Source organism: Coffea eugenioides, chromosome 9 (assembly GCF_003713205.1).
Source record: "Coffea eugenioides isolate CCC68of chromosome 9, Ceug_1.0, whole genome shotgun sequence".
Classification (NCBI taxonomy): domain Eukaryota; kingdom Viridiplantae; phylum Streptophyta; class Magnoliopsida; order Gentianales; family Rubiaceae; genus Coffea; species Coffea eugenioides.
The window spans coordinates 30,086,102-30,098,544 of NC_040043.1; the positions used below are offsets into that span (position 1 = coordinate 30,086,102).

Here is a 12,443-nt window from a genome sequence, read left to right on the forward strand (position 1 = left end):
TTGTGACAAAAGGATTTTCCAATGCTGCAATTGAAAAGCGATTACGTAACAAGCTTTTTTTCCTTTTTTTTTTCTTGATTTTTTGTTAAGAAAAAGGGAATGGTTCTGTTCCCCACAACTGCGGTCCCATAAATACTCCTCATCAGTTGTGCACCTAACACCACACTAACTCGTTTCCTTCTTTCTTCTCCTCCTTTGTTTCTGCAACAAAACAATGGCGAAGAGTTTAGCCATAGCATCCCTCCAAATTCTCAGCCTGTTTTTGCTAGCAAGCTTGGCACAGTCAAGGACGTCGGTCACACATTTGACGGTGTACGAACATGAAGTTCGAAGCGGAGCTGGTCAGTCTGCTTTCCTAGTTGCAGGTCTCCGCAACGTAACTTGGTCCTTTAGCCAATTTGGAAGTGTTTACGTCGCTGATAATATCTTGACACAAAGCGCTTCAATCAAATCGCAACTAGTTGGTCGTTTACAAGGCATTGGTGGAGTAGTATCCCTTGATGGCACCACCATACAGGTTCTCGCAAGTATTCACTTCACCACCGGAGAGTACAGTGGTAGCACTGTGGAATTAAAGGGAATTTCGTCTGCGGATGTCAATCAAACGGCAATTGTAGGAGGAACCAATCGATTTGTGTATGCAACAGGGTATACTACCGTCCAGCCGGTGACCGTAGCAGCAGATCTGGTTGTTGCAAGGTGGGACCTCTACATTAGACAGGATATACCGGAAGACTTCCCTGATACTGCTGCTCGTTAATAACTGATGTGTGTGTGTGTATATATAATTTTATAAATAAAGTTAAAATAAACTTGACCCTCGGAGCTATAGGTCATCATCTGGCCAAGAGTTTCTCCATGTATTAGAAAGAATGGTATGGTGTGAAGTGTATGTTTCTTGATGGACTTGACATTTGGGAAATTGAACTCTATCAATGAAACAATATGGTTTGAACTTTGCAATACTCAGTGTCGGTTTTGTTGGATTTTCTTCTTCTTCTTATATAAACAAAGTAAAGCATCAGTGACGCACCACAGCCAGAAAAGAGGTACCTTGACCTCTGGAGCAATATACTCCACTAAGTCTGCTAATGGTTAACATCAAGATGTGAACGAAACAAATATGAAATGTCTTATTTTGCTGCCGACACTATTTTGCGTCCGTTGGTTGAGATATCGTTTTGCTGCCGACACTATTTTGCTTCCGTTGATTGAGATGTAAATAGTAGTTCATCTGGCTGAATATGTTTGTCGTTTTTTGAGAATCCAATTTTTTTGAAAATAATTTTTTAATTATGATGTTTGTACTCCTTTTTTTTAATCTTAGTCTCTAAATTTTAAATTTTGAATTTGAATATAAGATTTGTATGGACAGAAAAAAGGATAACATTGAGAATGGAGGCTAAAAATACTTTTTTGACTTTTGTAACATGACAGATATTTTACGACATCTCAAAATGAAAAGTGTAACAAACATTTTAGAACAGAGGAAGGGAATATCAGTAATTCCGGAAGATATGCTATGAGAATCAATTTCAATATAAACAATCCTTGTTTTTTTAGGTAAACGTAGGACTTTTATTATGTTTACCACAGAAAATTTAATACTAGTACAGATTTGTGTTGATTGTATGTACTTTCAATAAATTAATGATTTACATGAATTTTGCGAATATTAAAATCAAGTATTAACAAACCACCTGCAATGTTCAACTTGAAAGATTATAAAAGCAGAGAATATATTAATGAAATGAATGACCCTACTTGAGTTATTGTTTGTAACGCAGCCAACTGTACCCAAGAGTCATGATTGATGCTAAAACTCGTGAAAAATGGATTACTGTAGTTTCATCATTATGTAACCCATGGATTATTTAAGTTAAGAGTGTAAATTCCTTTTCACGAGCTAACCTCGTTGGACTACTACTGTAGTAGATTATGTTTCTTTGCGGAGCTGGAAGGGTGCTCAGGATGAGGCTGATGCCGGCTCCCTTTCAAGGACTTTTATGACGTAGTCTTGTTTGAATTGTAGTTTTTCGAAGAAAATTTTTTATGTTTTTTATAAGTATATTTTTAAATTATTTTTTTATTTTATATATATCAAATTGTTAAAATATATATATTTTTTATAAAAAAATTTTAAAATAGTAATCCAAATAAAATTAATTGCAATTATTTTAGTATTGCCATGCCGGGGCAACCTTAGGACCACTAACATGTCCTACACCATGCTAACACAATAACAAGTAAAAACACAATAAATTTTCATGCTAATTGAGATTCGTGTCTTAAAATTTATTATATTTTTACATATTATTATATTAGTCGCAACTTTTATTATTTTACTATTTATATTTATTTTGTTATTACCTACGCTGCAGAGTAAAATTGAGACTGATAATTTTATAAGCACTCCTTAGTATAAATGGGGGTAGGATAGCCTCTAAAGTCAATTTCTTTAAATTACTTAATTCGCCATCTTTTACAATGGGAAATGACTTTTTACCTAACTAGTTATATATATATATATATATAGCTACTTTTGACTGTCAAGCATTTCCGAAATCTCCTAACGTGTAACAGACGATGCTAAAAAATCTTTAAATTGATTTAAGATCTTCAAATGCATATCCTGCTGATGCATTTGTCTTGTCTTATCTATGGGTTTCTGATAATCATTGGTTAATTAACTAAAGATTAGTCTAATCCAGTGGTTATATTCATCTTTGGAATACACAATGCCTTACGTGGCAGGGTAACTTTGAAGTGACAAATGAAGGCATGCTCAATTGGTTGATTTATAAAGTAAATGGTTGTTTATTTGTTGCTTTAAAAAATACTGGTGAGATTATTGTCTCTCAAAAAATAATAAATTCTCCTAACGTGTCTGGTACCATGCTCAACAATTTTTTTGAAATGAATTAATAAAATTGAATTAAGATCTTGAAATAAATAGCTTGCTGATGCATTGGGCATATTTGTGGATTTCCGGTAATCATTGGTTGATTATGTGATATTAGAATCCATTCTAATAAACGTCTTGGCTTCTTTTCTTTTTACCCATCCGTTGTCTTTGCCTTCTCATCACTTTCAACCTTCTCTTTACCTTTCTTCCTCCATAGAAAGGAGATCTTGGTCTCAAACCAAGGTCGTCTTTCCTCTCCTCTTCCTTCGTTTTTATTTTATGTTTAATGAAGTCTCTCCTAATGTTTTACCAATGAGAGTTTTCTTCTCTCCAAAACTATCTTAGTCAGAGTTTTTTTTTTTGTTATTTTTTCCCAGATCTAAGAGTTTTTACACACATACATATATGTATATATATATATGTTAGATATAAAATTTTTTGACTCTTTTTGTCAAATTTCAACATCAATTTTGAGTTTAAAACAATTACATAATAGATCTGAGGAAATTGATATACATAGATATCTAAGGAGCAGCTTGTACAATTGATCAAATCCAATGGTCTACAATTTACAATGTAATTTTTTATATTTTATAACTCTATTAAATTTAATGATTTTAAAGATAAAATATATAACTGTGAAATATTTTATGTATTTTTGGTCATTAGTACAGATTGTTTTGTCAAACAAATCATACTAGACAATTTCCAACTGACTTCTGTTTTATCAAAAAAAAAAAAAAAAGAAATCTATTCCAGTAATAAATATATTCATCGATGGAATAGTCGATGGTCAATAGATCACCAAACATGCAGCTCTAAAGTAACAGATGACAGTTATCCCACCCGATCATTGTACATCAAAGAAAATAAATCTCACTTTATTTGGATTTGGTGGAAACACGCAATTTGAAGTCAGAATCACTTTCGCAATTATGTCAATTTTCTTATTAAGATTTTTCCAATATATTGCCAATAGACACTGTTATTACACCTAAATTAATCTTGATTTACTGTGTAAATGCCCATTTATATTTATTATGCGTTGTGTGCATTTAGTCACTTTTTCAAATTAATTTCATTCTTGCCCAAAACAATTAATACTTGAAACCCCTCTTAATGAACTATCCCTTCAGCCAAATCCTTCTTCTAAAACATATAAGACATATCATTGCCGAATACAAATACGATTTGACTAACGGGTCCCTATCGCTAAGAGATGCGTCCCAAGGATTAGTTTTTTTTTTTAAATATAGTTAATGTAGAAAAGTATCTAAATACATTGATGGAATATTTGTAATTGCGTGTTTTCGCATAATAAGTTAAGTGTAATTTTACATATGCTAATGATACCCTAAAAGAATCCATGTTATACTTCTTGTTTATTTATTCACCACCAATTGTGATGCAACATTGAGAAGATACAAAACCTCGTGAAATAAAACTATTATATCAAATTTTCATACAACAATCATAGGTAGAACAGTATTATTACCAACTCTTTGTCTTAACGTTACATTTTCCCAAATTCGAGCATAGGTTAGTTTTCAATCTTCTGTTTTTCTTTTGCAGAATAGTTTTCTAATTCTTCTATGCAAAATGGCGCTCCACCAGCTTTGATGTCAAAGTTGTTGGCTGATGGTTAAGCCGTATTAATTTCCGTATTAACGATTAATCAAAGCACCATAGTCTCCCATTTTGGTTAGGTTTGCAGAATAGAAAATTTTTCGGGGGCAAGTTAAAATATATTCTCAAGCAACAAAATGTGTGTTACAATCACTACGATAAAGTTGATCCACAATATGGAATCAGTCAAATAAAAAATGGGACATGCACAAACAAAATCTAGCCAACAATGTTACAACCAAATTATAACTAGAGCAGTTTTGAAAAGATAAAACAAGCTTCATCCCACAAGGTTATACCGCAGCAAGAATATTCTCACATGTTGATTAGAGAATATGGATAGGGCAAATTGGATGAATAGCTACGGCAGAAATATAGATTGAGACAAAATCCATTCGCGTTACAGTCACATATTGGGTTGAGCCTTAGATCTCTTTTAATAATTCAATTCAACATTTAAATTTATTAAGTTTAGATTTTAGTATGATTAGATACATTTGATAACAAAAAATAGAACATCTGAATTAATTAAGTGATATTGAATTTTCTAAACAAAATTTGCTCCAGAAAATAAGTGATAAACTATTCGTTTATCACTAAATATGATATACATTCAAATGAACTAGATTTAGTACTTAATGGATTAATTCTTTAGATTTTATATTTTATATTTCAGTTTTTAAACTTCAATTTCTTCAAACATATCCTTAGTCATCCCTGTCAAGAACATTAGCCTACTTCTCACTAAGAAGCATACTTGTTTTTGTAAACTTATAGCATCAATATTATAGTTTTTGAATATCCTTTGGTTTCTTTCATTCCAAATATAATAAACTTTTTAAACTTCTGAAACTTTGATTAAAATACTGATGCATTATTTTTGTAGATTGAGTAAGAAAGCAATGCATATTCACTTTGATGAGGAGTTTTTAGACCCTCAGTGTTTTAGTACACTCTTGTAAAGTCCAAGTTTGAGCCCTTGCTCATATATTGTACTGCTCTCTTATTAGCAATAAATATTTCTATCGTTTCCGGAAAAAAAAAATAGAAGTTTATCCTGGGTTGATAGTCTCTTTTGAACAGCCAATAAAAGGATGAAGGAACGACAGGGAATAGGTTTTGGATACCAAACAGTGTTGCGCCAAGTGACAATGAGTCTGCGTGATCCAAAGAAATTCCAAACCTTTTGCACACTGAATTCTTCTTCCTTCTCTACACAATACACCACCTTGTCTTTTGTAGCACTTGAAGGCACAGAATCAGGCATGTTGTCAGCCAAATTTCTCATGTTTGCTGTAGGAAGTCGAGGCAGACTCCAAGTATCAGCATGTATAATTTTCTCAACTTTGTCAAATCTTCCCAAGGCTGGATTGCCTGAGAATCTGCCTTTCAAGCAAAAGATGGAGACCTGCTGTTGGATGCCAATAGTCCCACCAAAGAAACGTAAATTCACTACTTCTAATAACATGTTTAAAACACTATATCACCTCTTGTCTCAATTTTAGTAATTTTAACTAACCCCAAGAGCAATTACAAGGTGGTTTAATAGCCTAAAAGTTTCCATCTTTAAGAAAATTAGATCTAACCCATTTTGTCCAAATTGACCCTGAATCTTTGGACAAGATGTGAGATATATGTTTGACCATGGCTGCTTTATTTCATTCTGAAACTTTTTAAATACCCAAACCACCTTCTTCTTTAGAATATACAAATGTTGTCTCAAGCCACCTTTGCACCAGTTTTTTTAAGTTGAGTTCCTTTCCAAAAGAAAGGCTCGAAAGATTCGGTCAATCTTTGCACTTACCTTTTTTGGAAGAATAAACAAACGTGACCAATAAATTTGGATGGAGAACAACACACTGTATCAATTGAAGTCATCCAGCATATGAAAGGCGCTTGTTAATCTATGATTTAATTCGAGCTATTGTTTTTTCTAGCAGAGCTTACAATCAGTTGCTTAAAATTTAGACGTTATCAAAGGTATGCCTAAATATCTGATAGGAAGTCTGCCTTCTTCAAATCCCAAGCATCGTAACATGGACATCTTCTCAGTATTAGTAATCCCAGCAAACACCATTTTACTTTTGGATCTGTTTGGTGTCAAACCTGAAATCCTTTGAAACACATCCAAGACATTTTCAATAACATTGACAATGCTGCAATTACCTTTAGAGGGTAAAATCAGATCATCAGCAAAGCACAAATGAGCGATCTTGTCTTGTTTACACCTTCAATGGTAATCAAAAGCTTTATTCTTAGTAAATTCTGCCAAGATGCCATGAAATATTTCCATACAAAGAACAAATTGATGTGTATATATAGGGTCACCCTGCCTAAGACCCCTTCCACACCCAAAATACTCGTTCAACTCACCATTAATGTTCACTGAAAGGTTGGGAGAAGAAATGCAGGCTTCAGTCCAAGTAATCATAACAGAAAGTATATTCATGCATCTCAGAAAATCATAATTTCCACCACCGAGATTTTCAACATTACCATTTTTTTCCTTTAATTTTTTCACACTAACAGCTGCATTAACTTTAATAGTACCACAATCTTCAATTAATTTGTCCATACCATAATCGATTTCAACTGAGTTCATCATTTGATTTTTCTCCTCAAAAAATTTATCAACTCTAACGAAATCAAGAATTTCTACATTGATAGGATCTTCAGTTGCATATTTAAGTTCATCAATAATTTCGCTCTTTTTCTCATCCGCTTGTGAATTTTACTTTTGAACACATTTCTCAACTTCATGTGCACCCGCAACTTCTATAATTTCTCTTTATTTGTCTCATGAAAAAAAAATCTGTCTCTTTTTCGTCATCATAAATTTCTTTTCCAACATGACCACAATAAGAATTCATTAAAAATTTCCAAACCTCCTTTGTCGTCTTTGCATGCATGAATTTATTTGCTACATGCAATTGGACTTGGGTGTTGCGATGATAAAATGCCTTACAATCCAACTGTCTATTTCTCTCTAATTCTTTAACTGCATCACTTGATAATTCCGTACCTTGAACAAGTTTTGTGAATCCCTTTTGGACAATATCCCAAATTCCAAAAACTTGAAAAAATCTTTTCATCATCCAACTCCAAATCTTAAAATCGTTTTTATCATCAAAGATAAAAACGTCACAATATGAAAAATAATACGAATCGATACTTTAATTTCATGAACAAGTACCAAGCCCCAGGATCAAAGTCTAAAGCATTGATATCACTTGTTGGCACAAAAATAAATGCACAGCGAAAGCAATTTTAATACATATAAAAATATGTGGGAAAAGGAGGAGAATAAATATATAAACAAATACTCAATAATTTTATTAACTCAAAACTCAATAATAACAATTTCAAGTCGTAGCCTTTCACTCATGACAACTTACAAATCTCAATTATGAGGTTTTCCTTCAAACCTACTCTCAAGACTCGACTCGACTCAACTCAACTCAACTCATTTTTTAAGACTCAACTCAACTCTCTTACTAGACTAGTAGTATTTATAAATTGCAAAGTTTTTTTAAAACAAATAAAATTGTAAAATGACACTTATTTGGATTTAGACTTACCATTGCCTAAATGAATTAAGCATAAGAAAAGGAAAATCCACAAATTTAGAATCAAATTTGTACTAGGACACAACGATTAAGAACTAAAATGAGACATTGAACATGCCAAATCGACACATAACTAAATAAACTAATAAACTAAATATATTAAACTTGGTTTAATTTCTTAAATTATTTTCCAACAATCCCACGTACAATAATTATAAGGGGGCGCTTGGCTCAAGTTTAGGAATCGAAATTGTAATTGGAATCATACAAAAAAAGTTAGTATGGATTTTGGCCAAAGATATGATTACAAAAGCAGGTGCTTGGTAAATATTGGTAAGGAATGGGTATCAAATTTAATAATCAAATTTTTACCTTTAATTTCTTTTTTCTTTTCATATCTCTCATCTTCCTCACCAAGATGCTTATCCCACATACATATCCACCATAATCCCATTGAACCAGCACCCAACCATGACAATACCCATTGAACCAGCACCTAGCCACCACCAATTAGTATCTATATTCAATTTTGGTAAAGACAATGGAGCTTCAGAAGCAACAATCCCAGTGATGCAATGATAGCCGAAGCAGATCCGGATTTGATTTTGTCAAAGTTTATGACCAGAAATTGTGAGTATACTTGCATAATTTCAATACCCCAATCGTCAACACAAAGGAAGGCTTCCACAGCAGCTATATTTCAGCAAAAATAAAAAGACAATTGGGTCGGTAGTTAAGAGGAAGAGCCCTGGGAATCTCGGTGCTGCCATAGAGGATTGGAAAAGTGAGTGACAAGAAGAGGGTGGCGACAACCATGGAGGATGGGGAGAATGAGTAACAAGAAGGTAAAGAGGTAGAGAGAGATTGGGTTGATGTGGAGAGAGAGCAAGAAGAGAGAGCTACGTGAGGAAGAGAAGGGACCAAAAGGTTTTTTTTTTTTTTTTTTTAAGAATTTGGAATCAAATGTGGGATTCATCAAAACCCTCCAATCTAGTTGGGTATTGAGAGTGGCTGGTTTTTATAATTCATTCCAAGATTTCAGCCAAGCAACAATTATGGGATTCAATCCAATTCTTGATTCCTATGCCCTCCAACCAAGCACCCTCTAATTTTGACCAGGACAAGGCATCAATACGTTCGTCACGTTTTTTGGACTAATAATGGAACTAAGATGTTGATCTCTGCCAGACCTTCTTTCTTTGTTTACTTTCATGGATTGGATGCCTAATTGATATGATAGTTGGCAACTTGAAGTAAACTTCTACTCCGATCCACTAATGAAAATGGACGCATTTTATCCAACATTCATACCGTTTTCTTGGCATGTTTATTCACTTATTAATATGATTATGGACTATCTATAAAAGGTACGCATCAATACACTCGGATTAAACCTAAACAACATTATAGCTAAAATTTCTAGATAAACACAAAGATCTGGTCAAATATTTCACAATTAAATAGACATGAACTCAAGATGTCTAATTCTTGGAGTTCAAACATTTTCAATTGAAAAGCGGTTATGGAACAAATATTTTCGTTTTTTTTTAAATTTTTTCTAAAAAAAAGAAAATCTTTGTGTTCCCCTCAACTGCGGTCCTACAAATAGTCCTCCTCAATTCATCAGCATTATACTTCACACCGCACCAACTTTTTTCCTTCTTTCTTCTCCTCCTTTGGTTCTGTGAAAAAAACAATGGCAAAGAGTTTAGCTATAGCATCCCTCCAAATTCTCAGCGTGCTTTTACTAGCGAGCTTAGGACAATCAAACACTGTGTTCACAAATTTGACGGTGTACCTCCATGAATTTCAAAGTGGAGATGCTCAGTCTATTTTCCCAGTTGCTGGTCTCCCCAACGTAACTTGGGGCTATCAGCAATTTGGAACTGTTTTTGTCATTGATAATACCTTGACACAAAGCGATTCATTCAAATCCGCAGTAGTTGGTCGTTTGCAGGGCATTTCTGCAGTAGCATCCCTTGATGGCAACAACATGGAGCTTGCTGCAACAATTCTGTTCACTAATGGCATGTACAAGGGTAGCACTGTGGAATTTAAAGGAATTGCCATGCGGTCTACGCTTGTCAATGAAGTTGCAATTATAGGAGGAACCAAACAATTTCGGTATGCAACAGGTTATATTATCTCTGAGGTGCTCAGCGCTGTAGGAGGTTATCTTACTTTAAGGTTGAACCTCTACATTAGACAGGACATACCGGATGACTCCCGGGGTATTGCTTTTCATTAATATATGGATTAATTTCACTTTGCACCCATCAACTATTACTTACATTGTAATTTATGCCCTCAACTTTCAATTTTAGCCTTAAGCACCTTGATCTTATAATTTTTCGTAATACAGTCCAATTAGCCAATTTCCGGCTGCTGGGACTGATATCAGGTCAACATGGCTTAACTTAAAAATCAGAGCCTTTCAACCATTGGCAATTTTGTTACTAGATGACAACAACATTTTGGTGAAAAGGAAACAGTCTAATTAATTAACATAGAGTATATCACAAAAAATTTGTTTGAGAGTGTAAATTCTTTTTCACAAGCTACCCTCTTTGTTGGACAAACTCCTCGGATGAAGACTACTATATTATGTTTCTTTAGTGAGCTGGAAGGGTGATCAAGGTGAGGCTGATACTGGCCCCATTTGGAGGACATCCATGACGTACGAAAATTTGGTTCTTTGCAATTATTTTAGCACTGCCCCGACAAACTTAGGACCATTATTGGCTTTCCAAAGCAAGGGCTGTGTGAAAGTGAAAATTCGGTTCTTTGCAAGTATTGCAATACTGCTCGGACAACCTTTGGACCACTAACCGCTTCCCAATGCATGAGCTGTGCGAAAATTCGAATATACCAAACGACAAACCATTGAGCTGGCATTAAGTTTTTTGCGAATGACCTCAAAGGTTCCAAAATTTTAATGACCAAACGGATCCCTGTATGATTGGTTAAACAGCCGAGGAATTCTGAATCATGCATCACAATTAACAAAATAGTCTTCAATCATGCCCACGTCATTAGCACTTGACGAGGTTTCCTCGTTCGTTACAATTTTAAAAACCTAATTACCTCATTTTTTTACAAGTTTAGAGATTGTTTATCGAATATAGGAGATCTTAGATGTCGATCACACAGGAAAGAGTGATCAATTACTAGTGGTTTTCAAAATTTTTTATTAGTTAAACTATCACAAATGCAAGAAATTACATCTACATTACAAATACGAAATAAAAGCAGTAAAAATAACAATAGAACGTTGTTAGGGTCACTGAATTTCTAATTATTTTTGTAAGTGAATCGACTGGTTAATTGAATGTTATTACCTTAACAAAGCTATGGCATAATTTTTTAATGAATGTGATACCCGTTTTCACCTATGTACCAACCATAGTTGCAGCTAATTCATATTTACTCTTATAGTTATGAAATTAACTCCAAATTCATTAAATTTTATGAAATTACATGGAATAAGTTATTAAGGCCACAAAGGTGCACCTTTACTTTTATGAGTGTATTCCACAGGTTTAGTACTTCTTTGAATTAGTATTAAATCCCAATTCTCATTACAAACATAACATCTTAAAAATAGAATAGTTAATCGCCAGTTAATAAAGATTGGATAAAAAAAATGCTAAATAACTTGTTCAAAATAATAGCATTAATTAACCAAACAAAATTCACAATCAAGACATAAAATGTTCATTCATAACTCTAGATATAAATTTTAGAAATACATAATGATCACAAAATTCAAACTTGTATAACACCAAAACTTAGAATGAATTATGAAAGATAAAGAGGTGTAAAGGAAGAAAAGCCCTTGTCACAAGAGCTCCCTCCTTACTTTCTTCATCCTCCAACTTCATCATGGTTCAGTTTTAAACAAGAAAGGATAAACTAACTGCTCTAAACTGCTCCTACACTAACCTAAACTAAGAGAATATGAGAGCTACATTTCTATGATAAAGTTCTCTACTCTCCAAGCTCCCTTGTTTCTTCCTTCAACAATGTTTATAGAGAGAGAAAGGAGTTCAATTGATGGTCTAGAGCCTTCATTTCAGTAGCAAAAACATCCCTTGAATTTCCATGAAAAGGTGAGCAAGTTTGAGCAAGTTGAACAAGTTGAGTAAGCTGCAACTGCACTCTCTGACTATAATCCAGCCCACAATCTGGCACTAGATCAGTTTACTGTTCATGACCGGATTGGTGCTCTGTTTTGATCTTGGAAAAGTTGCATTCTGCCTTGAATCCGACCTATAATCTGGGACCGAATTTTGGGCCAGATATTCTTCTGCCCTGCTTTGATGTAAAAATATCTCCATGAAGATGGC

The 12,443-nt window shown here is 33.8% G+C and overlaps 2 protein-coding genes across 2 annotated transcripts; both read left to right on the plus strand.

The window, feature by feature from the left end:
• Positions 1-214: 214 nt before the first annotated feature.
• On the plus strand, positions 215-760 carry LOC113782408 (dirigent protein 2-like). Its single transcript, XM_027328301.1, has one exon. It carries the CDS (start codon positions 215-217, stop codon positions 758-760), a length of 546 nt encoding a protein of 181 aa, XP_027184102.1.
• A 9,033-nt stretch (positions 761-9,793) lies between these two features.
• Positions 9,794-10,345, plus strand: LOC113782409 (dirigent protein 2-like). Its single transcript, XM_027328302.1, has one exon. The coding sequence runs from the start codon at positions 9,794-9,796 to the stop codon at positions 10,343-10,345; it is 552 nt and encodes a 183-aa protein (XP_027184103.1).
• Positions 10,346-12,443: the final 2,098 nt, after the last annotated feature.

What these genes read in the sequence shown, in the direction of transcription:
- LOC113782409 (XM_027328302.1), top strand. Translation starts at nt 9,794, where the DNA reads ATGGCAAAGAGTTTAGCTATAGCATCCCTCCAAATTCTCAGCGTGCTT.
- LOC113782408 (XM_027328301.1), top strand. Translation starts at nt 215, where the DNA reads ATGGCGAAGAGTTTAGCCATAGCATCCCTCCAAATTCTCAGCCTGTTT.